We start from the raw sequence: 26,134 nt of genomic DNA, 5'->3' as shown, positions 1-26,134 counted from the left end.
TCCATTTAAGAAATTGAAAGTGACCTTCATGTTACCTTCAAATAACTCTTCAAGGTCAAACCAATGATACCATCTTATGGCCCCCTCGAAACCATAAAACTTTTGTCTGAAACATTTTTCTCTAAAATGCTTTGTTTCCGAAATAATTGCGTGCGTTAATTAAAATGGCTCACCCTGTATATATTAATATATTTATGTATATGAATATTTTATATATAACAAAATATAAGAAATAATCATTTTTAATTTTTTAAAGATGATCATTTCCTATATTTTGTTAAATATTAATTAATCTATACATAACATAAAAATAAATAAATTTCATTACCTTATTAAGAATTATTATTATTTAGATGCAAAATTATAATTGTATATTAACGTAGAGAGAAGAAAAGTAGAGGCGAGCAAATCTGCTCTCACTCCCGCTCGTTCCCGCCAGCGAGACTGGATTCTCGATACTCAGATTATCGGGAGCGCTGTTATCGAGAATAGACGCTCGAGAACGAGCGAGTCCCGAGACTCCAGAGTCTCGATGTTCTATTAGATGGAGTAGGGGTAGGTAAGATTCAGGATTCAGCAATCGAAATCGAAATGACTCGGTGTTGTACGCAACACATAACAATAAATTCGTGAAAAAAATTGCATTTTTGCTATTTAATTATTTAAACAACTTTAGCTTTAAATCTAAAAATTATTAATAAAATAAAATGAAAAGAATAATAAGATAAATTTTTTTAATAATAAATAAATTTTGTGGATAAAAAAGGTAATAAAACAAGAAAAATTAATGTCATTTAATAACACATTTAATAACAAAATACATTTAAAATAGAGCTGAAAATGTGAATATGTAAGTGTGTGTGTGTGTGTGTGTGTATACAGTGATTCAAAATAACCCCAGTGTCCTTGAAATGACACATTCTTGAATCAATTCTAAGGCGATTTTTCCTTTGGCAAAATTTCGTCTGAAGCTTAGTTTTTGAATTATTAAAGGAAGTAGTTAACGTACGACGGGTCGGATACAAGAGGCAGGCAAGGGTGGCGCGATTCACCGTCAGACGCGGGTGCTTACGCGGGGCGCTTACTGCGATCAGCTGGTCGCTATACACATACAGACACACATGCGAACACATACATTCTCTCTCTGTCTATCTGTCTCTCTCTCTCTCTCTCTTTCATTCGCTCACTCACCTGTAATTTTTTTTTTTTTTTTTTTTTTTTACGAGAGAGGGGAAAATGCATTTTATGCATACCCACCGGTCGATCCAGTGAGTTATGTGGGACTCGAGTATCAAGTCGAATTACCAATTCGGTACTCCCTACCCACTAAAAACCCCTCTCTTTTCACGAATTTCCTTTGACACACTGTCCCTCTGACTTCCCGAGATCTGTTTTCACATAACGTCAAAAAATAGTTATTATTACCTTGTTCGATGACTTTTGATGTATTGCTGTAATTGCTTGAAGGAGAAATAAATTTTCCGATAGATCGTACGTTCTCAAATTTAACGTAGATATCACGTTGCAAAAGACAAGAAATCCACACTAAATTATTAACTGAAAGTTTTTCTTCTTTCATGAACTGTATTCTTTTATAAACTTTAACGTAATCACATTTATTTACTCACTCGATGAGACGAGAAATTTACTAATGGCTCTATCACTAATCACTATTAATCACTGTCGAATAATAACTGTTGGCGATTAAAAATCACTCGATGAAAGAAACACGCGCGGACACGCTACTACACGACGCGACGACGCGACAATGCGACGATAATTATTCGGCGACTGCAAGCAGCTTTCATGGTAGGTTGCGGTAGGTTAAGGTACTACTGGCGCTATCGAACGCGATCATGTGTTCGATTGAAGAATGCGGTAAACATTTAACATATTAATATTATTATCATGAATGTGTGTGATATCTATACATCGTATAATATCTATTTAAAAATTAATTAGATTAAATAAGTGTTTTTAAAATATTTATTACTTTTACTATTATCATATAAAATATTAATATTAAATATTTATTTAACTATTTTATCTATTTATTTATTTATTTATCTATTTCACCTATTTATTTTTAACTATTTATTATCGATGACCGATTTTCGATCATATTTTTATTGCATATTCTTGTAGCTTATCTCGAGGGCTTTCCAAAACACTATAATAAAATATTTTTCCCTCAAGTACTTTTTGAGTTATAAGGCTTGAAATCATTTATTAATTTTACATAAACCGTAAAATATCTTGTAAAATATTCATTTTTCGATTATCTTACTTTAATACTTTTATGTACAAAATAATGAGAGGAATCAATTGGTGTACAGAAAAAATATAGTTGTTTTTAAGAAAAAATGTAATTTTCAATTAACAATTCCATATTTTTTCTTACAAACAACAGTATATTTTCTTTACACCAATTGATTCCTCTCATTATTTTGTACATAAAAGTATTAAGGTAACATAATCGAAAAATGAATATTTTACAAGATATTTTATAATGCTCGTGGGTTTTGCTGTCACAAAGACTAGCGTGAATTGTAGTGGAGTGAGAATTGATGATTTATATTAAAATAATCAATTATATAAATAAACAAGTAATAACAAATAGTGCACGCTCTAAATGTGAAGCGTAGTAAAATTATTACAGCTTGTTATATAATAGTATAAGTGTAGATATACAGTAGTATACTATTATAAGAGAACACATAAGTTATTATTATTATAGTATTACGTAGTTTTATATTTTTTTTACTTAAGATTTTTTATCCCTTATCGATATTATATTAAATTATGAAATTATGTACAAAGTATGTCACTATGATTATATTTTTATTACGATATATGTCAAAAAATGATTAAGTTTTCGGATGCAACTTTATTCAAAATCAATGCACAGATTAATTAAGAGACATTTATATTGTCAAGTGACATAACAATAAGATATACCAAAATCTCTTTCTTCATTTTATGGATTAATAAATAGCTATATATTTTAATCATTCATCTTCTTTTGAAAATGTAAGAATACAAGTAACAAAAAAGAGAATTTGGTTGTATATTTTGTTAATTTGTGCTATCAAATAGCATATGAAAAATTTATTTTTATGTATTTTGTAAGAAAAGTTTTTATGCTTTCTCACTTATAGTGTCATAATTTAATATGTATTATAATAAATATATGTACTATATTGAATAGAAAGATGATAATAAGAAATATTTGTTTATGTTAATAATATATGATGATATAAAAAATATCTTACATTATTATTATAGACTTATATGATGCGCAGAGATAGAAAGAAAAAAAATTGTTTTATTTTTGTTACTTTAGCTTTAATTTTATAAACCGAAATTTTCTCTTTGTAAGAAAAGATAATAAAAAGCGATTATCTTGTTCAAAATTATGATTTATGAACCAATGATGGTGATACGTACCTTATTTAGTAAAATGAAATTTTACGCAATCTATAAAATAATAATGATAGCGCAATTTATTTTCAAAATGTCAAAATTATATGATAGAATTGCATTAAATAATGCCTGAGATATGAATATTGTTGTATTATATATTTCAATTATATCATCATCGACATATTTATCTTACATTTGCCGCGTGAAAGTATTACTTATGCAAGTATTACTTATGTTACACGTACCAAATATGTGCATAAGCAAAATATGTAAATATCATATAAATTGTATTAATGCAAATAAGATAGTGACAATTGTTTTTTTAGTATAATAGGAATTCTTAATTATAATAATCATAATTAAAAACCTTATGGAAAAGAAATCTGTATTTGAGTCAAAAAGAAATTCCTTTATGTTTCGATCTGTGAAAAAGTTGTACCGAACTATATGTTTGGGATTGATTATAACCTGCGCATATATGGCCAAGTATTGAGAGCTCAGTATCAAAATTAAATCCATTAGATTGTAATGTTAAATTATTGCAAGTGCCAAGAATTAAAATTTTATTGATTGACTCGAGAATTCGTCAGAATAAATGCAATAGCAGATGATGCGAATGGCACAAATGAAACATTCCAATCCCGACGAGAGAGATTGTTTGGGTACAATCGACAAAATATCGAAGAGGACTTGCATCAGACTCGTTGCAATTAATAATAGCCAGAATAATAACAATTTGCAACAATTATACGACTCGTACAGATTGTTAGGATTAAGTATATTTTTTGAGAATTTTTTGATAATATTTTATTTTATTTTACTTTGTTATATATTTTCGTGCAATGCCAAAAGATTTAAAAGATTTGTAAATACATAATAATCTGATATAGACAATATTGTTTTTTAACTTAAATTTCTTAACGGTTTTCAGATATCCATTTTGTCGAACTATATCAAATTATATTTTATAAATCAGTTTTATCGCATACCAAATTAGATACTATATGTTTAATTGCGAGAAATAATGGATTCGTGGGAAAAATTACAGGTTTTGAAGATATGCATATATTCCGTTGACACCGAATACTAGCTCCAAGAGGAAACATCTTTCGACACATTTAATAATGGAAGGTTTTACTGTTAGAATGACTAGCGTGAGTTGTAGTGATGTGAAACTTGACGAGATATAGAAAAATCGTCAAATGTATGAATAGTACGAATAATTAACGATAAGTTTAATTAAAATGAATAATTAACATTAAGTATGAATAATATAAGATTATTTTATGTACATAGATTATTTTATGTATTTATTAATTATTTCATTAATTTACTAATAGGGATAATAAAAAGAAGGGAAAATTAAAATTTCATAAATTTATTTGGTATATTTTTTATCAATCTATATTACAGAAAACAAGCATAATGATATAGGAAAAATCTAATTTTTAAAAAATTTTTTTCATATTTTGCAAAAAAATATTAAAATGTTTTTTTGTAGTCTTAAGCTCATTATTAAATATGGCTGTAATAAAAAGTAGAAATTTAATAGTAGTAAAAGTAATAAAATGCATGTTTGTCGAAATTATCACAAAAGATGGCGAAAAATATTGTTATTAATACGTCATAATAATATGAAAAATATTTATATTGTTACGTGGTACATTGTGTATTACATATAATATAGGTACTTATATATTATTACGTAAATTACAATGATATATAGACTAGTATTTTGTATTGCGTAAAGATAAAGCTCAAAAGAAAAAAAAATGATAACTTTTATATTTTGTCTTTATTTATTTTATAGTTTAAAATTTCATCTATTTTTAAGTAAAGTTAGTAACAAAAAGTATCATCATTCTGCTTCGGATTTTGACTTTTGAGCCGGATGCACTTTACTTAATCGATTTACACAATGCCATTTTATTAAACAAATAAACAATATAATTCAAAATACAACTAATACTACCTTTTATAATACATCTTAATTATGTAATAATCAACGTCATGTAATAATCAATATATTGTGTGTAAAACTGCGACAATAAAAAAGTAGGTAAATTGCATCGATGCAATTTATATAATATGTGACAATTAGTTTGATTTTAACATTACAAATAATATATGATGTCAGATTATGTAAAAAAAGTAAATACATTTAGTATGATTCTTCTTGAAAAACTTCGAACTTGTAGTCAATATTTTGGTTCGCATATTCGGAGCGCCGTTATTGCTTGAGAATCTCATGAGGCAAAATCAGTTATGATCGAAAGCGGCTTGTACAACATGAAAACCTAGCGGTACCGTCTCAAATAATTTTTAATATTAGTGGCTCTTCTTTTTCTATGATATAAATAATTTTAATAGTTTAATAGTAAATATATTGTATTCTCAAACTTGTGTGTGCAATCTTGATAGAAGAAGCGAAGAATTGTGACAGAGGATTTGGAGGATTTTACTTCGCATAGAATAAAAACAATTGAAAAGATTTATAGAGTCTGATTGGATCTAAGTGGATGTCTTTTGTATCGATATAATTCGATAACATTAGTGATACGTTACTTTCGTCATATATTATAGCTGACGTTACGCCTTCTTCAACTTATATAAAACGAAAAGCAGCGACAAATATTTTTTCGATGACCTCTTTTCACATCAAATTGTATACATAAAAATACATTTTCTAATATCTATCTCTAAAAGCGGACTTGATTTAAAATTTTATAATCAACGCTACATCGATCTTTTAACGGAGAACCGATTTTGGTACGCAGAAAGTATGATTACATTCCAAATTTCGGCACCGGGTAGGATTATCTTATGCGGAGAGCATACGGTGATGTATGGAAAACAAGTTGTGGCGGCCAGTTTAGATATTCGTACCACACTCAATTTTCATCAACTACCTGTAGAGTCAGGAATCATTGAAATAAGATTCCCTGATGTTAATATATCATTAGACATACCTTTACAAATGATTGTAGACTTTACTTCCCGCCAAGATTATGATTTGATGATCAAAAATTATACCCAATTCCTTGAAAACGTGCGATATTTTATCACTTTAAATGGTTTATGGAAGACACATAGGGAGAGATTTAGCTTACAAATTTTCTTTTTTCTCCTATTGGCTATCGCTTGGAAGGAAGAACTCGATATACAACCTTTTCACGTGAGCTTGACCACGGAATTAGAGATGAACGCTGGTCTTGGCAGTTCGACATCATTCGCGACATGTCTCGCGGCATGTTTCTTACATTGGTCGTGTCTGCAGAAAGGTGACCACAGTGAATTGACTTCGGAAAAATTGGGACGAATTTCGGCATACGTGATGTCCTCTGAGGAAGATATACAGAATTATGTGCTCAATCAGGATCACATGGTGTGCACACACGGTCGTGTAACAGCATATCGATGTAGAGAACCGCTAGACGCCCAGAGTGAAATCATAAATACGCCAGAAATGTTTATTTTCCTGGTTGATGCAAATATTCACCTAGATAAGAGGCAACAGATGCAACAACTGGCCGACATGAAATCTAGAGATGGCATCGCCGTCAATGACCTTTTAGACAGGATCAATAACATATCGGAAGAGGCTGTTCAAATACTCCGTAGAATCGGGATCATGGCTCAGAGAACAAACACGAATTTACAATCATTAGAAAGATTATATGAAGATCTACAGGTAAGTCTTGTTTCATTTCTTTGCGAATTATTTCATTGTATAGTTTGATGCAGTTGTTTTTGCATTTATAATAATCTCGAATACATCATTATTCATAAATGGAAATTATGTTGTTTTTTTTATTTAAATTTCTTAATGCTTTGCAGGATAAATTTTCCTTGAATCAAGATTTGCTACGGAATTTGGATTTGTCGCATTCGAATTTCGATACTATTTGTTCAATTGCAGAAACTTGTGGATTCACGGGGAAACTCACAGGAGATGGAGCTGGTCATGTAATAATTCTATTACCGCTATCAACAGAATACGATAATTTAGCATTGGGTCTTGCATCAGACTTGTTATATAAAAATTTTCTTCCGTACCCTGTTAAAATATCTTGCACGGGAGTGCGACTAGACCAGGTACATCAAGATCGCATAAATAATTAAATAATATGATTAATTAAACTAAGCGAAAATAATGTAGTGAAATTGCGAATTTTATAATATTATAGTTATATTTTTTATAATCGAGGAAGGGGAAACAACACACAATTCTATATATTTTCTTTGTTTTCTAATTTCTCTTCTTTCAATGATACCATATTAAATTAAATCAATCATATTGAATTATGAAGTCATAAGCGAGGAGTTACTGTAAATATTTTTATTGTAAACTTTGTCAAAACAATTAATTTTTTATATGTCATTCCATTTGGGTTTTCGATAATGTAGATTGATTAGAAGACTAATGACTTTTCATTTCATAGATTTCATTTTTATAGTGACTCTTATCATTTTATTAATAAATGGCTGTGTATATTTCGATTGATTATATAGTCTACATTTGAATACGTAAAAAGTAAAGATGTGCACCAAAAAATGCAAGATAAACGAGAAAGATAATTTTTTTGATATATTTTAACAAACGCAAATAGTAGGACATATAAGAAAGCCAACTTATACTAATATTTTTTTGTAAGAAACATTTATTCTTTCTCGTGTTCATTTTTTTATTTTGTAGACTGGAGGAATTTTATAGACTAAACTTTTATACATATGTATATATGCATGTAAAAAAATTAACGGACGAAGCATCATTATCCTTTTCTTGATTTTCATTCTCGAGATGTAATCGAGATGATGCATTTTACTTATTATTAATCGAATTAAGCTTTACACAATGCAATCTAAAAATAACAAGGGCAGCGCTGCTTATCGTCTGCATCAAAATTACATAATCGTATTCTATTAAATGCTGTAATTCATTGTACGAGTACTATTTTATTTCAATTATAAAATAATTTGAGTCAAAGTATATTTTCTTCGGACGTAATATTTGCATAAAATATTACATCCGAAAAATGTAGATATCTAATAACAAGTAGTGCTATATATATATATATATATATATATATATATATATATATATATAGGTACATATAAATGTGAGAAATAAAATAATTATCAATTTGAATTACGGCATTATAAGTAAGAAAAAATGAACACACGATATTCAGTTTTATATAATGTATTCTGTGTTAAAATTTCTGTTCTTTCGATGTGATATCGTATTCAATTTTATAAAATTATAAGCGATGTCACTTTGGGCGATATATTTATTGCAAAATTTGTTTATCGAAAATAAGTTGGTTTTTTTCTTATGTCATTACAATTTCGTTATTATACATTTATTTGTGCAAGGTAAAAAAGAAATTCTTCAATATATTTTTCCAATCCATATGATCGGACAGTAATGAGTAATGACGTTCGAAAAAACGAATTTATTTCAATTTTTTATAAATATATTGCTTTAATATATTTATTTAAATAAATATTAATTACTTTTATTATTATTAATTTAAATAAATAAATATATAAATAAATATATATATATATATATATATTATTTCATGTTATTACATAAGAGATAATATATAAGAGATAATAAATATTCATGCTGCCTAGCTTAATCATATTTTTAATATTAATAATATTTTTATCATTTTTTATTTATCATTGCGAGAAAGAAGCAGGAATCTTAACAGAAATATAATAAAGCGCGTGTTTATTGAACAAATATATGAGTTATCACGTTAATTGAATGGAAAAATGACAATGAAATATTTTTCTGCATTAATATTTGATAATGTGGCCAGTGGAAATATTATTATCTTTTTAATTTACTAATGATATTTGCGCAATCCGCGGAAATGACAAAAGAGAAAGAAATATTCATTTTATGTTTTCATTTTATCTTTAGCTGTATAAGTTAGGACTCCCGAGCGGGTAATGCGCGAGCGGGTACCGCTCGGGAGTCTAGTCGCTACCGGTAGGTGCCAAGAGGGGAGGTTTTTAGTTGGTAGTGGCCGCTAAATAGGCCGAGTCCAACACTACCGGGGACTACGGGGTTCCCGGTGTGCGTAAAAGCATTTTCCTCCTCTCTCGCAAAAAAAAAAAAAAAGCTTTATGAGTTGAAATTTCATCTATTCGTGGAAAAAGTTATTAAAGAACAAGTATCGCTATTTTACTCCGAAATTCACTTTCCAGTCGGAATTAGTAATATTGTACTCTTATTATTACTAACCGAATTAAGCTTTATCCATAAAATAACAAGGAAAATTTTGCTTACCTCTTGCATCGTAATTTTATTTTGATCGAATTATATTAAATAATATAAGTCGATATGCGAGTATTGCGTTTTTATTTCAGGTATTAATTAATAATTGATCTATATCAAATTTCTTTTTCGTTTTTTATTGTTTTTTGTATCTGCTACATAAAATATATCGGAAATATATTGTACATATATATATATATATATATATATATATATATATATATATACGCGTTTGTACATTTAAGGTAAAGCGTCAATATATAAATATCACATACAATTAATGCAAATAAATAATGATAATTTATTTGTCATATTGCATGTAACATATCTTTAAAAATGATTTTTATAATATATAATATTAATATTATCATAATTTATAATCTATAATATTATTTTAACATACAATAACATTATTATAATATATTATTATAATATATAATATTATATATTATATAATGCTTGTAATATATAAACAGTATTTTGTGCGGAAACGAATGTTCTCGAATAATTTTCATAATTCTTTTTTCGTCGCTCATAAAAAATGATAAAATTTTAATATTTAAAATTATAACGTATTATACAGACTTATTTTGTAAGTGAAGCATTAAAAATAGAAGCAATTTATAATTTCTGTTAATAACACAATGGTAAACAACAATAAAGAACGAAAATCTGATTAAATTGTAAGTGTATCTTTTGTGTACGGAATAAAAATTCAATATTGAAGAAATCATTTTTGTCACACATAGCCGACGCATTTCTAATTTATATTAACGTAGAAAGAGCGTGAAATATCTATGTTCTACGGTCTCGGTGACTTTTTTCATGTTACATAAATATTATTTAATTTTGATAAATCTCTATAAAAGAACTGTAGTACTCAGATTTATTTCTTACGACTTATTATTTAATACTTATTGATCTTTTTGGAGAGTAGAGATTTTTATTCGTAAGAAATAATAGACGACGTTAAAAAATTGAAAAAGATTCCATGTTTCTGCACCAGGCAGAGTCATCTTATACGGAGAACCTTTGGCATTGGTATGATAAACATATTTATCACTTTTAAGATTTCTGATTTTTTTAGTAGAGATCATATTTGAATTACAAATTACGTTATGAATTACGAAGTTAGATGTGATAGGTTATTGTTATATAATATTGTTATATAATATTGTTATTGTAAAAAAGGATTTACTTTATATACATTTTGAAGGTATAAATTCATCAAGCAACATTTGCCTTGCATTAAGCCGCAACTAATAAAAATATACCTAGGATTTTTTTTCGATTCATAGGTTAATTATAATAGTTGTATGGCTTGATCAATTGATACATAGTTTATTTATGAAACTGTACACATATAGATGAGTTATATATGCATTTACTAGCAAAGAAAAATAACAAAGAAAAATAACGAAAAAGAGGATCTTTTGCTATTTACATATTTACACTAAAGTCAAATACGTTGAAAACACAAGAAAAACCTAATTTATTTCCATATATGTCTTGTAAGAAAGAAATCATGTAAGAAAGAATCATTATGTCTTGTCGTTTATGTCATCATTCAATATAACAGCAACAAGCAATATAAAAGAAACAAGAATTTTTGACGGGAAAGTAAAAAGCATGATCGTGAAAAAAATACAAAAAGCATAATCGTCAAATAAATACATATAATAATGATTTATCGCCTTGTATTGAATGGTAAAATAACAATGAAATACTTTTTCGCGCTAATGATGTGATAAATATGTATTCTACTTTTAATTTAGTAAATTTATTTTGGATTTTTGCGCGATACATAGGAATAGCTCGAAAGAAAAGGACTGTTGCACATTCTTGTTTTAATTTTGAGTTTTATAGAGTAAAATTTCATAAGAAGGGTTAATAAAAAAAAAAAAAAAACCATTTCGAATAATCTCTTGAGACTTGAGACTTGAAGTTAATGTTACATCTTTTATTTAATTAAATTTAATTTAATGCAACGTGATCCATATAAAATAATAAAAATAGCACTGTTAAGTTTTTGCGTTAAAATTATAAAATGAATTGTGTTCGAAACTCGTCGAGCATTTAGAACAAAAATTAAGACTCGAGTAATTGTACTCGATTAAAAAGAGAGTCGCGGGCCCGACCGTTTATTCGGCGCCCCCCGGTAGCGGGATATCGCTTTGTCAGCGAAAATCCAAATACAGCGCTCGCCCTTCTCGAAAGATCTAATAACAACAAATAACACGTTAGATCGTTCAATTTAAACGTTGTCTCGGTAACCGTCGAGTTCAAGAAAAATCGGGATCTTTCGAGAAGGGCTTGAGTATAAATTGACGCGATCGAGGAGCGCCGCGTCTTTTGGCGAAAAGTCTCCGACGCGCCTTTTTTCGCTCTCCGTTTCTCGCGGAATATATCGATTCTCGTTTGAATTTATTAAGACAGTGTATAGTTGTATATGTTTGTCGTGTATGTTTCTCGCAATCAAAATGAAATTGATGTAATTCAATAGACAAGTATGTATACATATTTTTTATTTTTTTTGTATAAAATATTACATGCATGTACTTAAACATATTTATATGTATATATGTAAAACTCGTGCATATTGTAAAATTGCAATATGAAATATTATTTTAAATGCAGTGAGATACGCATTTGTGTTGCAGAGTGATAATCTTATTCATAAGGATGATTGAATTTAAGATTTCCGCACCGGGGATAATTATCCTAAGCGGAGATTACGCGGAGATATATGGGAAAAACGTGGTGACAACCACGTTAAATCAACGTACAACGCTTAAATTGGAAGAAATTGCGAATAATTTAATGATAAGAAGAATTTGCAAATTAGAGTTTCCCGATGTGGGATTATTATTAAATTTATCAATAGAACAAGTGGAGAATTTCCTCTCTGCGCATAACATCATCGGACTAAACAGAGAGCGTTTATTCAAATACGTACAATATTTCATTACATCAAACGGAATGTGGAGTACGCACGAGCAAAGAATAAGTTTACAAATGTTTTTCTTTTTACTTTTCTATATCGGTCATCAAGAGCAACTCGATATAAGATCTTTTCGCGTACACGTGACGACGGAGATACCGCTGCACGCTAATCTTGGCAGCTCGACATCGTTCGCGGTATGTCTCGCGGCATGCTTTCTACATTGGTCGCGTCGACAGAGAGGTGACCATAATGAATTTAATGAAAATGAATTGGAACAGATTGCGGCATCTGCTATGTTTTGCAGAAAAGCAGTACACAGCTCCATGTGTTTAATGGACACTTATGTATGTTGTACCGGTCATATAGCCAGACGATATCAATTATTTCAACCAGAAAACAATATATACGATGTAAGAATGAAAGACTTGAAAATTTTATTAATTGATTCAATGTGTCGCCCGGATAAGAACAGAACGATAGAGCATTTGGCACGATTGAAACATATGAATCCGGAGTTTACCGACCGCAATTTAAATTTAATAGATCAATTATCACAAAATGTTTCAGCATGTTTAGTAGGTTACGCTTTAACCCGGATAATGAATATGTTCGACAGGGAAGTTCGATACTTCAATTTAATACAGGTATATCTTTTTCACTTCTTTACAAGCAATATACTTCATTATATAATGATTTTGTGTAATATCGTCTAAAAGATTTGCAATGCAAATATATAATTATCCGATGCAATTATCAAATGCAGTATTGTTTTTTAATTTATATTTTTCAAATCTTTATAGAAAAACGTTAGATTGAATCAACGTGCGCTGTCTAGGTTAAATCTGTCTAATCGTATATTGAACAATATTTCCGAACTTGCGTATGGTTGTGATTATGGAAAATTTACAGGAGTCGGTACAAAAATGTTTGTATATATTTTGATTCGACGGGATACTGCAGAACAAATAATTAGTAACATTCCCGCACGCATGGAGGCACAAGGTTTCCCGGTTATCGTAACCACCATAGCATGTAAAGGAGTTAAAATTGAAAATTAATATTAATATTAAAATTAATATTAAAATTAATATTCTTTTATTTAAAGTTTGTAAAGTTTGTTAGATAGTAAAAGAGAAAAGTGTTCATTTTTTTATTTTATAGACTGGAGGAATTTTATAGACTCAAATTTAATATATATGCATATATGCATGTAAAAAAATTAATAGACAAAGCATCATTATCCTTTTCTGGATTTTTACTCTCGATATTTAACCGAAATGCTGCATATTACTTATTATTAATCGAATTAAGCTTTACGCAATGCAATCTAAAAATAATAAGGGCAGCGCTGCTTATCGTCTGCATCAAAATTACATAATCGTATTCTATTAAATGCTGTAATTCATTGTACGAGTACTATTTTATTTCAATTATAAAATAATTTGAGTCAAAGTATATCTTCTTCGGACGTAATATTTGCATAAAATATTACATCCGAAAAATGTAGATATCTAATAACAAGTAGTGCTATATATATATATACATATATATATATATATAGGTACATATATAAATGTGAGAAATAAAATAATTATCAATTTGAATTACGGCATTATAAGTAAGAAAAAATGAACACACGATATTCAGTTTTATATAATGTATTCTGTGTTAAAATTTCTGTTCTTTCGATGTAATATCGTATTCAATTTCATAAAATTATAAGCGATGTCACTTTGGGCGATATATTTATTGCAAAATTTGTTTATCGAAAATAAGTTGGTTTTTTTCTTATGTCATTACAATTTCGTTATTGTACATTTATTTGTGCAAGGTAAAAAAGAAATTCTTCAATATATTTTTCCAATCCATATGATCGGACAGTAATGAGTAATGACGTTCGAAAAAACGAATTTATTTCAATTTATTTATAAATATATTGCTTTAATATATTTATTTAAATAAATATTAATTACTTTTATTATTATTAATTTAAATAAATAAATAAATAAATATATATATATATATATATATTATTTCATGTTATTACATAAGAGATAATATATAAGAGATAATAAATATTCATGCTGCCTAGCTTAATGATATTTTTAATATTAATAATATTTTTATCATTTTTTATTTATCATTGCGAGAAAGAAGCAGGAATCTTAACAGAAATATAATAAAGCGCGTGTTTATTGAACAATATGAGTTATCGCGTTAATTGAATGGAAAAATGACAATGAAATATTTTTCTGCATTAATATTTGATAATATGGCCAGTGGAAATATTATTATCTTTTTAATTTACTATTGAAATTTGTGCAATCCGCGGAAATGACAAAAGAGAAAGAAATATTCATTTTATGTTTTCATTTTATCTTTAGCTGTATAAGTTAGGACTCCCGAGCGGGTAATGCGCGAGCGGGTACCGCTCGGGAGTCTAGTCGCTACCGGTAGGTGCCAAGAGGGGAGGTTTTTAGTTGGTAGTGGCCGCTAAATAGGCCGAGTTCAACACTACCGGGGACTACGGGGTTCCCGGTGTGCGTAAAAGCACTTTCCTCCTCTCTCGCAAAAAAAAAAAAAAAAAAAGCTTTATGAGTTGAAATTTCATCTATTCGTGGAAAAAGTTATTAAAGAACAAGTATCGCTATTTTACTCCGAAATTCACTTTCCAGTCGGAATTAGTAATATTGTACTCTTATTATTACTAACCGAATTAAACTTTATCCATAAAATAACAAGGAAAATTTTGCTTACCTCTTGCATCGTAATTTTATTTTGATCGAATTATATTAAATAATATAAGTCGATATGCGAGTATTGCGTTTTTATTTCAGGTATTAATTAATAATTGATCTATATCAAATTTCTTTTTCGTTTTTTATTATTTTTTGTATCTGCTACATAAAATATATTCATCGGAAATATATTGTATATATTTATACACGCGTTTGTACATTTACTGTAAAGCGTCAATATATAAATATCACATACAATTAATACAAATAAATAATGATAATTTATTTGTCATATTGCATGTAACATATCTTTAAAAATGATTTTTATAATATATAATATTAATATTATCATAATTTATAATCTATAATATTATTTTAACATACAATAACATTAAAATAACATTATTATAATATATTATTATAATATATAATATTATATATTATATAATGCTTGTAATATATAAACAGTATTTTGTGCGGAAACGAATGTTCTCGAATAATTTTCATAATTCTTTTTTCGTCGCTCATAAAAAATGATAAAATTTTAATATTTAAAATTATAACGTATTATACAGACTTATTTTGTAAGTGAAGCATTAAAAATAGAAGCAATTTATAATTTCTGTTAATAACACAATGGTAAACAACAATAAAGAACGAAAATCTGATTAAATTGTAAGTGTATCTTTTGTGTACGGAATAAAAATTCAATATTGAAGAAATCATTTTTGTCACACATAGCCGACGCATTTCTAATTTATATTAACGTAGAAAAAGCGTGAAATATCTATGTTCTACGGTCTCGGTGACTTTTTTCATGTTACATAAATATTATTTAATTTTGATAAATCTCTATAAAAGAACTGTAGTACTCAGATTTATTTCTTACGACTTATTATTTAATACTTATTGATCTTTTTAGACAGTAGAGATTTTTATTCGTAAGAAAAAATGGACGACGATACAAAATTGAAAAAGATTAAATTCAAAGTTTCTGCACCAGGCAGAATCATCTTATACGGAGAACCTTTGGCAATGTATAGTAAACATGTTGTAGCGACCAGTATAGATCTTCGAACCACGCTCAAATTTTGCGAAATAACTGATAATAGAAGATATATCATTAAGATAGATCTCCCTGATATCGATTTATGGTTGAATTTATCTCTAGAACAAGTCCTAAACTTTTTTTTTAATAATATTGATGACGCTAATCGTTTCTTGAAGGAAAATATCTTGTTACATAGATACGTGCAATATTTTATCACATTAAATGGTATGTGGAGCACATACGAGCAAAGATTTAGCTTACACACATTTTTTTACTTGTTTATTCTTATTGTTTGTGCCGAGAGACTAGATATAAAATCTTTCCACGTATGCTTGACTTCGCAATTACCTATGCGCGCTGGTCTGGGCAGTTCAACATCATTCGCGGTATGTCTCGCAGCGAGCTTTTTATACCGGGCACGTCTGCAGAAAGGTACCGACGCATTTTATGATGGAGATTTGGAAGATATCTCGGGATATGTTTCGGAGTGCGAGGAAGTTATAGAAAATTATGTAGCCAATATTGACAACGATGTGTGCTCGTATGGCCGAATAATAAAATTCCGATACGACATTCGGACAGGCTATAATAAGACTTCTAATATAATCGCACCGAGAATGGAGATTCTGCTGATCGACTCAAGAATTCGCCAAAATAAACTCAAACCAATGAAGAGAATGGCGGATCTAAAATCTTTCTATCCTGTGTATTTGAATATTCTTTTGAACGTTATCGACTATATATCAAAGCAGGCTTGTAAAGAGCTTAGTGCACTTAATTTTCTTCAAGGAAATCATTTACAAAATACGTACAAAACATTGAAAGTAAGTTTTTCTTTTTTTTTTCTATTTTTGACATTGCTTTGTTACGTATTTTGAATAGCTATGCTATTACAACAATCTCAAATCTTTTATTATTATTTTATTATTATCTTTTATTATTATTCGTCGGTAATTGTGTCATTTCTTAATTTAGATTTTTTAATGCTTTGCAGGTCTTTATTTCACTAAGTCAAAAAATTTTTCATGACTTGGGATTGTCGCATCCAAATATTGATATTATTTGCGCAATTGCGAGAGAATATGGTTTTGCGGGAAAACTTACAAGTTTTGGTGGAAAGTATGTGTATATCTTATTATCGCCAGATGTAGCAGAAGAGAATATCATGAGGCTCTCGGCACATCTAATGCTCGTGGGTTTTGCTGTCACAAAGACTAGCGTGAATTGTAGTGGAGTGAGAATTGATGATTTATATTAAAATAATCAATTATATAAATAAACAAGTAATAACAAATAGTGCACGCTCTAAATGTGAAGCGTAGTAAAATTATTACAGCTTGTTATATAATAGTATAAGTGTAGATATACAGTAGTATACTATTATAAGAGAACACATAAGTTATTATTATTATAGTATTACGTAGTTTTATATTTTTTTTACTTAAGACTTTTTATCCCTTATCGATATCATATTAAATTATGAAATTATGATCAAAGTATGTCACTATGATTATATTTTTATTATTACGATATATGCCAAAAAATGATTAAGTTTTTGGATGCAACTTTATTCAGATTCAATGCACAGATTAATTAAGAGACATTTATATTGTCAAGTGACATAACAATAAGATATATCAAAATCTCTTTCTTCATTTTATGGATTAATAAATAGCTATATATTTTAATCATTCATCTTCTTTCGAAAATGTAAGAATGCAAGTAAGTTATATATATATATATATATATATATATATATATATATATAACTTACTATATATAACTTAGATATATATATATATATATATATATATATATATATATATATAACTTAGATATATATATATATATATATGCATTTACTAATTCAGTGTAACAAAAAAGAGAATTTGGTTGTATATTTTGTTAATTCGTACTATCAAATGGCATATGAAAAATTTATTTTTATGTATTTTGTAAGAAAAAAGTTTTTATGCTTTCTCACTTATAATGTCATAATTTAATATGATTATAATAAATGTATGTACTTTATTGAATAGAAAGATGACAATACGAAATATTTGTTTATGCTAATAATATATGATGATATAAAAAATATCTTACATTATTATTATAGACTTATATGATGCGCAGAGATAGAAAGAAAAAAAATTGTTTTATTTTTGTTACTTTAGCTTTAATTTTATAAACCGAAATTTTCTCTTTGTAAGAAAAGATAATAAAAAGAGATTATCTTGTTCAAAATTATGATTTATGAACCAATGATGGTGATACGTACCTTATTTAGTAAAATGAAATTTTACGCAATCTATAAAATAATAATGATAGCGCAATTTATTTTCAAAATGTCAAAATTATATGATAGAATTGCATTAAATAATGCCTGAAATATGAATATTGTTGTATTATATATTTCAATTATATCATCATCGGCATATTTATTTTACATTTGCTGCATGAAAGTATTACTTATGCCATTATTACTTATGTTACACGTACCAAATATGTGCATAAGCAAAATATGTAAATATCATATAAATTGTATTAATGCAAATAAGATAGTGACAATTGTTTTTTTAGTATAATAGGAATTCTTAATTATAATAATCATAATTAAAAACCTTATGGAAGGGAAATCTGTATTTGAGTCAAAAAGGAATTTCCTTTATGTTTCGATCTGTGAAAAAGTTGTACCGAACTATATGTTTGGGATTGATCATAACCTGCGCATATATGGCCAAGTATTGAGAGCTCAGTATCAAAATTAAATCCATTAGATTGTAATGTTAAATTATTGCAAGTGCCGAGAATTAAAATTTTATTGATTGACTCGAGAATTCGTCAGAATAAATGCAATAGCAGATGATGCGAATGGCACAAATGAAATATTCCAATCCCGACGTGAGAGATTGTTTGGGTACAATCGACGAAATATCGAAGAGGACTTGCATCAGACTCGTTGCAATTAATAATAGCCAGAATAATAACAATTTGCAACAATTATACGACTCGTACAGATTGTTAGGATTAAGTATATTTTTTGAGAATTTTTTGATAATATTTTATTTTATTTTACTTTGTTATATATTTTCGTGCAATGCCAAAAGATTTAAAAGATTTGCAAATACATAATAATCTGATATAGACAATATTGTTTTTTAACTTAAATTTCTTAACGATTTTCAGATATCCATTTTGTCGTATCAAACTATATTTTATAAATCAGTTTTATCGCATACCAAATTGGATACTATATGTTTAATTGCGAGAAATAATGGATTCGTGGGAAAAATTACAGGTTTTGAAGATATCCTGTTGACACCTAATACTAGCTCCAAGAGGAAACATCTTTCGACACATTTAATAATGGAAGGTTTTACTGTTAGAATGACTAGCGTGAGTTGTAGTGATATGAAACTTGACGAAACTTGAGATATAGAAAAATCGTCAAATGTATGAATAGTACGAATAATTAACGATAAGTTTAATTAAAATGAATAATTAACATTAAGTATGAATAATATAAGATTTCAATTTAAATGAGCTGTGATATTATAAATGCGAAAGAATAAATAATATACAATATATTCTATTGTATTAGAAATTTTTGGTCTCTTTTGATCTACTTGATGCCGTATTGAATTATAAAATTGGAAGGTTGGAATTACACTGTTAATATTTTTATTGTAAAATAAATTTAAAAAATTAATTTTTCATATATTATCTCACTCGCGATGGAAAAGATAGATTGATCAAAAAACGGTCGTATCTTGTCAAGTTATACGCAAAAAAAATATACCGAAGATCTTCTTTCGATCAATAAATTGTTAATCTGAATGTTAATTATATGTCTAAATGAACATGCATATAGTTTACTTTCGGTAGTGTAATGTATACGTAGATTATTTTATGTATTTATTAATTATTTTATTAATTATAATTTACTAATAGGGATAATAAAAAGAAGGGAAAATTAAAATTTCATAAATTTATTTGGTATATTTTTTATCAACCTATATTACAGAAAACAAGCATAATGATATAGGAAAAATCTAATTTAAAAAAAATTTTTTTCATGTTTTGCAAAAAAATATTAAAATGTTTTTTTGTAGTCTTAAGCTCATTATTAAATATGGCTGTCATAAAAAGTAGAAATTTAATAGTAGTAAAAGTAACAAAATGCATGTTTGTCGAATTATCACAAAAGATGGCGAAAAATATTGTTATTAATACGTCATAATAATATGAAAAATATTTATATTGTTACGTGGTACATTGTGTATTACATATAATATAGGTACATATATATTATTACGTAAATTACAATTATATATAGACTAGTATTTTGTATTACGTAAAGATAAAGCTCAAAAGAAAAAAAAATAATAACTTTTATATTTTGTCTTTATTTATTTTATAGTTTAAAATTTCATCTATTTTTAAGTAAAGTTAGTAACAAAAAGTATCATCATTCTGCTTCAGATTTTGACTTTCGAGCCAGAGTTGATGCACTTTACTTAATCGATTTACACAATGCCATTTTATTAAACAGATAAACAATATAATTCAAAATACAACTAATACCATCTTTTATAATACATCTTAATTATATAATAATCAACGTCAAAACATATTTTTTTCTTATATACATATATATTGTGTGTAAAACTGCGACAATAAAAAAGTAGGTAAATTGCATCAATGCAATTTATATAATATGTGACAATTAGTTTGATTTTAACATTACAAATAATATATGATGTCAGATTATGTAAAAAAAGTAAATACATTTAGTATGATTCTTCTTGAAAAACTTCGAACTTGTAGTCAATATTTTGGTTCGCATATTCGGAGCGCCGTTATTGCTTGAGAATCTCATGAGGCAAAATCAGTTATGATCGAAAGCGGCTTGTACAACATGAAAACCTAGCGGTACCGTCTCAAATAATTTTTAATATTAGTGGCTCTTCTTTTTCTATGATATAAATAATTTTAATAGTTTAATAGTAAATATATTGTATTCTCAAACTTGTGTGTGCAATCTTGATAGAAGAAGCGAAGAATTGTGACAGAGGATTTGGAGGATTTTACTTCGCATAGAATAAAAACAATTGAAAAGATTTATAGAGTCTGATTGGATCTAAGTGGATGTCTTTTGTATCGATATAATTCGATAACATTAGTGATACGTTACTTTCGTCATATATTATAGCTGACGTTACGCCTTCTTCAACTTATATAAAACGAAAAGCAGCGACAAATATTTTTTCGATGACCTCTTTTCACATCAAATTGTATACATAAAAATACATTTTCTAATATCTATCTCTAAAAGCGGACTTGATTTAAAATTTTATAATCAACGCTACATCGATCTTTTAACGGAGAACCGATTTTGGTACGCAGAAAGTATGATTACATTCCAAATTTCGGCACCGGGTAGGATTATCTTATGCGGAGAGCATACGGTGATGTATGGAAAACAAGTTGTGGCGGCCAGTTTAGATATTCGTACCACACTCAATTTTCATCAACTACCTGTAGAGTCAGGAATCATTGAAATAAGATTCCCTGATGTTAATATATCATTAGACATACCTTTACAAATGATTGTAGACTTTACTTCCCGCCAAGATTATGATTTGATGATCAAAAATTATACCCAATTCCTTGAAAACGTGCGATATTTTATCACTTTAAATGGTTTATGGAAGACACATAGGGAGAGATTTAGCTTACAAATTTTCTTTTTTCTCCTATTGGCTATCGCTTGGAAGGAAGAACTCGATATACAACCTTTTCACGTGAGCTTGACCACGGAATTAGAGATGAACGCTGGTCTTGGCAGTTCGACATCATTCGCGACATGTCTCGCGGCATGTTTCTTACATTGGTCGTGTCTGCAGAAAGGTGACCACAGTGAATTGACTTCGGAAAAATTGGGACGAATTTCGGCATACGTGATGTCCTCTGAGGAAGATATACAGAATTATGTGCTCAATCAGGATCACATGGTGTGCACACACGGTCGTGTAACAGCATATCGATGTAGAGAACCGCTAGACGCCCAGAGTGAAATCATAAATACGCCAGAAATGTTTATTTTCCTGGTTGATGCAAATATTCACCTAGATAAGAGGCAACAGATGCAACAACTGGCCGACATGAAATCTAGAGATGGCATCGCCGTCAAGGACCTTTTAGACAGGATCAATAACATATCGGAAGAGGCTGTTCAAATACTCCGTAGAATCGGGATCATGGCTCAGAGAACAAACACGAATTTACAATCATTAGAAAGATTATATGAAGATCTACAGGTAAGTCTTGTTTCATTTCTTTGCGAATTATTTCATTGTATAGTTTGATGCAGTTGTTTTTGCATTTATAATAATCTCGAATACATCATTATTCATAAATGGAAATTATGTTGTTTTTTTTATTTAAATTTCTTAATGCTTTGCAGGATAAATTTTCCTTGAATCAAGATTTGCTACGGAATTTGGATTTGTCGCATTCGAATTTCGATACTATTTGTTCAATTGCAGAAACTTGTGGATTCACGGGGAAACTCACAGGAGATGGAGCTGGTCATGTAATAATTCTATTACCGCTATCAACAGAATACGATAATTTAGCATTGGGTCTTGCATCAGACTTGTTATATAAAAATTTTCTTCCGTACCCTGTTAAAATATCTTGCACGGGAGTGCGACTAGACCAGGTACATCAAGATCGCATAAATAATTAAATAATATGATTAATTAAACTAAGCGAAAATAATGTAGTGAAATTGCGAATTTTATAATATTATAGTTATATTTTTTATAATCGAGGAAGGGGAAACAACACACAATTCTATATATTTTCTTTGTTTTCTAATTTCTCTTCTTTCAATGATACCATATTAAATTAAATCAATCATATTGAATTATGAAGTCATAAGCGAGGAGTTACTGTAAATATTTTTATTGTAAACTTTGTCAAAACAATTAATTTTTTATATGTCATTCCATTTGGGTTTTCGATAATGTAGATTGATTAGAAGACTAATGACTTTTCATTTCATAGATTTCATTTTTATAGTGACTCTTATCATTTTATTAATAAATGGCTGTGTATATTTCGATTGATTATATAGTCTACATTTGAATACGTAAAAAGTAAAGATGTGCACCAAAAAATGCAAGATAAACGAGAAAGATAATTTTTTTGATATATTTTAACAAACGCAAATAGTAGGACATATAAGAAAGCCAACTTATACTAATATTTTTTTGTAAGAAACATTTATTCTTTCTCGTGTTCATTTTTTTATTTTGTAGACTGGAGGAATTTTATAGACTAAACTTTTATACATATGTATATATGCATGTAAAAAAATTAACGGACGAAGCATCATTATCCTTTTCTTGATTTTCATTCTCGAGATGTAATCGAGATGATGCATTTTACTTATTATTAATCGAATTAAGCTTTACACAATGCAATCTAAAAATAACAAGGGCAGCGCTGCTTATCGTCTGCATCAAAATTACATAATCGTATTCTATTAAATGCTGTAATTCATTGTACGAGTACTATTTTATTTCAATTATAAAATAATTTGAGTCAAAGTATATTTTCTTCGGACGTAATATTTGCATAAAATATTACATCCGAAAAATGTAGATATCTAATAACAAGTAGTGCTATATATATATATATATATATATATATATATATATATATATATATATATATAGTGTTACGTCCCTGGTTCGGGTCGCGGTCGAGTCCGTCGTGGAAAGAGAAGAAGTCCGTTGTCAAGAGGTTGTTGACAGCGGCGGCTGTCATTTGAGTCTGGAGTCAGCTGTCAGGCTGTGTGGACGCGTTTCTCTTACGAGTCGATCCGTGTTATTATTATTGTGTATTTACGTTCTGAGTTACCGTTTGTGTTGTAACTGTGCAGTGCACTAAAGTTCTTTAGTTTCCTTAAGTGCTTGTTTATTTAGCGCGTCCCGCGAGCGGCCGATCTCTTTACCGCGCGACTTCGATATCTATCGAAGTCCCCGCCCCGGGCGTAACATTTTATACATTATATATATATATATAGGTACATATATAAATGTGAGAAATAAAATAATTATCAATTTGAATTACGGCATTATAAGTAAGAAAAAATGAACACACGATATTCAGTTTTATATAATGTATTCTGTGTTAAAATTTCTGTTCTTTCGATGTAATATCGTATTCAATTTCATAAAATTATAAGCGATGTCACTTTGGGCGATATATTTATTGCAAAATTTGTTTATCGAAAATAAGTTGGTTTTTTTCTTATGTCATTACAATTTCGTTATTATACATTTATTTGTGCAAGGTAAAAAAGAAATTCTTCAATATATTTTTCCAATCCATATGATCGGACAGTAATGAGTAATGACGTTCGAAAAAACGAATTTATTTCAATTTATTTATAAATATATTGCTTTAATATATTTATTTAAATAAATATTAATTACTTTTATTATTATTAATTTAAATAAATAAATAAATAAATATATATATATATATATATATATATATATATATATTATTTCATGTTATTACATAAGAGATAATATATAAGAGATAATAAATATTCATGCTGCCTAGCTTAATCATATTTTTAATATTAATAATATTTTTATCATTTTTTATTTATCATTGCGAGAAAGAAGCAGGAATCTTAACAGAAATATAATAAAGCGCGTGTTTATTGAACAAATATATGAGTTATCGCGTTAATTGAATGGAAAAATGACAATGAAATATTTTTCTGCATTAATATTTGATAATGAGGCCAGTGGAAATATTATTATCTTTTTAATTCACTATTGATATTTGTGCAATCCGCGGAAATGACAAAAGAGAAAGAAATATTCATTTTATGTTTTCATTTTATCTTTAGCTGTATAAGTTAGGACTCCCGAGCGGGTAATGCGCGAGCGGGTACCGCTCGGGAGTCTAGTCGCTACCGGTAGGTGCCAAAAGGGGAGGTTTTTAGTTGGTAGTGGCCGCTAAATAGGCCGAGTCCAACACTACCGGGGACTACGGGATTCCCGGTGTGCGTAAAAGCATTTTCCTCCTCTCTCGCAAAAAAAAAAAAAAAAGCTTTATGAATTGAAATTTCATCTATTCGTGGAAAAAGTTATTAGAGAACAAGTATCGCTATTTTACTCCGAAATTCACTTTCCAGTCGGAATTAGTAATATTGTACTCTTATTATTACTAACCGAATTAAGCTTTATCCATAAAATAACAAGGAAAATTTTGCTTACCTCTTGCATCGTAATTTTATTTTGATCGAATTATATTAAATAATATAAGTCGATATGCGAGTATTGCGTTTTTATTTCAGGTATTAATTAATAATTGATCTATATCAAATTTCTTTTTCGTTTTTTATTGTTTTTTGTATCTGCTACATAAAATATATTCATCGGAAATATATTGTATATATATATATACACGCGTTTGTACATTTACTGTAAAGCGTCAATATATAACTATCACATACAATTAATACAAATAAATAATGATAATTTATTTGTCATATTGCATGTAACATATCTTAAAAATGATTTTTATAATATATAATATTAATATTATCATAATTTATAATCTATAATATATAATATTATTTTAACATACAATAACAT

General features: G+C 28.2%; 3 protein-coding genes and 1 pseudogene across 3 annotated transcripts; all 4 read left to right on the top strand.

Annotated features, from left to right (window-relative positions):
• Window positions 1–5,689: 5,689 nt before the first annotated feature.
• On the top strand, window positions 5,690–8,439 carry LOC145965433 (mevalonate kinase-like). The gene is made up of 2 exons (XM_083088971.1): window positions 5,690–7,114; window positions 7,261–8,439. The coding sequence occupies exons 1-2, from the start codon at window positions 6,206–6,208 to the stop codon at window positions 7,543–7,545; spliced, it is 1,194 nt and encodes a 397-aa protein (XP_082945097.1). The 5' UTR covers window positions 5,690–6,205; the 3' UTR covers window positions 7,546–8,439.
• Window positions 8,440–12,975: 4,536 nt separating this feature from the next.
• On the top strand, window positions 12,976–13,787 carry LOC145965434 (uncharacterized). The gene is made up of 2 exons (XM_083088972.1): window positions 12,976–13,303; window positions 13,460–13,787. The coding sequence occupies exons 1-2, from the start codon at window positions 12,983–12,985 to the stop codon at window positions 13,715–13,717; spliced, it is 579 nt and encodes a 192-aa protein (XP_082945098.1). The 5' UTR covers window positions 12,976–12,982; the 3' UTR covers window positions 13,718–13,787.
• Window positions 13,788–16,348: 2,561 nt separating this feature from the next.
• LOC145965610 (mevalonate kinase-like) lies at window positions 16,349–19,880 on the top strand (annotated as a pseudogene).
• A 1,463-nt stretch (window positions 19,881–21,343) lies between these two features.
• On the top strand, window positions 21,344–24,093 carry LOC145965048 (mevalonate kinase-like). The gene is made up of 2 exons (XM_083088319.1): window positions 21,344–22,768; window positions 22,915–24,093. The coding sequence occupies exons 1-2, from the start codon at window positions 21,860–21,862 to the stop codon at window positions 23,197–23,199; spliced, it is 1,194 nt and encodes a 397-aa protein (XP_082944445.1). The 5' UTR covers window positions 21,344–21,859; the 3' UTR covers window positions 23,200–24,093.
• Window positions 24,094–26,134: the final 2,041 nt, after the last annotated feature.

Source organism: Camponotus vicinus, unplaced genomic scaffold, assembly GCF_025532165.1.
Source record: "Camponotus vicinus isolate PSW18456_S1 unplaced genomic scaffold, iyCamVici1.0 SCAF_14, whole genome shotgun sequence".
NCBI lineage: Eukaryota > Metazoa > Arthropoda > Insecta > Hymenoptera > Formicidae > Camponotus > Camponotus vicinus.
The sequence above is the reverse complement of the archived record's forward strand: the minus strand, read 5'-3'. Positions and strand labels throughout refer to the sequence as shown.

What these genes read in the sequence shown, in the direction of transcription:
- LOC145965433 (XM_083088971.1), top strand. Translation starts at nt 6,206, where the DNA reads ATGATTACATTCCAAATTTCGGCACCGGGTAGGATTATCTTATGCGGA. An exon ending in GATTATATGAAGATCTACAG is followed by an intron (nt 7,115 to 7,260) that starts GTAAGTCTTGTT and finishes AATGCTTTGCAG; the next exon opens with GATAAATTTTCCTTGAATCA.
- LOC145965048 (XM_083088319.1), top strand. Translation starts at nt 21,860, where the DNA reads ATGATTACATTCCAAATTTCGGCACCGGGTAGGATTATCTTATGCGGA. An exon ending in GATTATATGAAGATCTACAG is followed by an intron (nt 22,769 to 22,914) that starts GTAAGTCTTGTT and finishes AATGCTTTGCAG; the next exon opens with GATAAATTTTCCTTGAATCA.
- LOC145965434 (XM_083088972.1), top strand. Translation starts at nt 12,983, where the DNA reads ATGTGTTTAATGGACACTTATGTATGTTGTACCGGTCATATAGCCAGA. An exon ending in GATACTTCAATTTAATACAG is followed by an intron (nt 13,304 to 13,459) that starts GTATATCTTTTT and finishes AAATCTTTATAG; the next exon opens with AAAAACGTTAGATTGAATCA.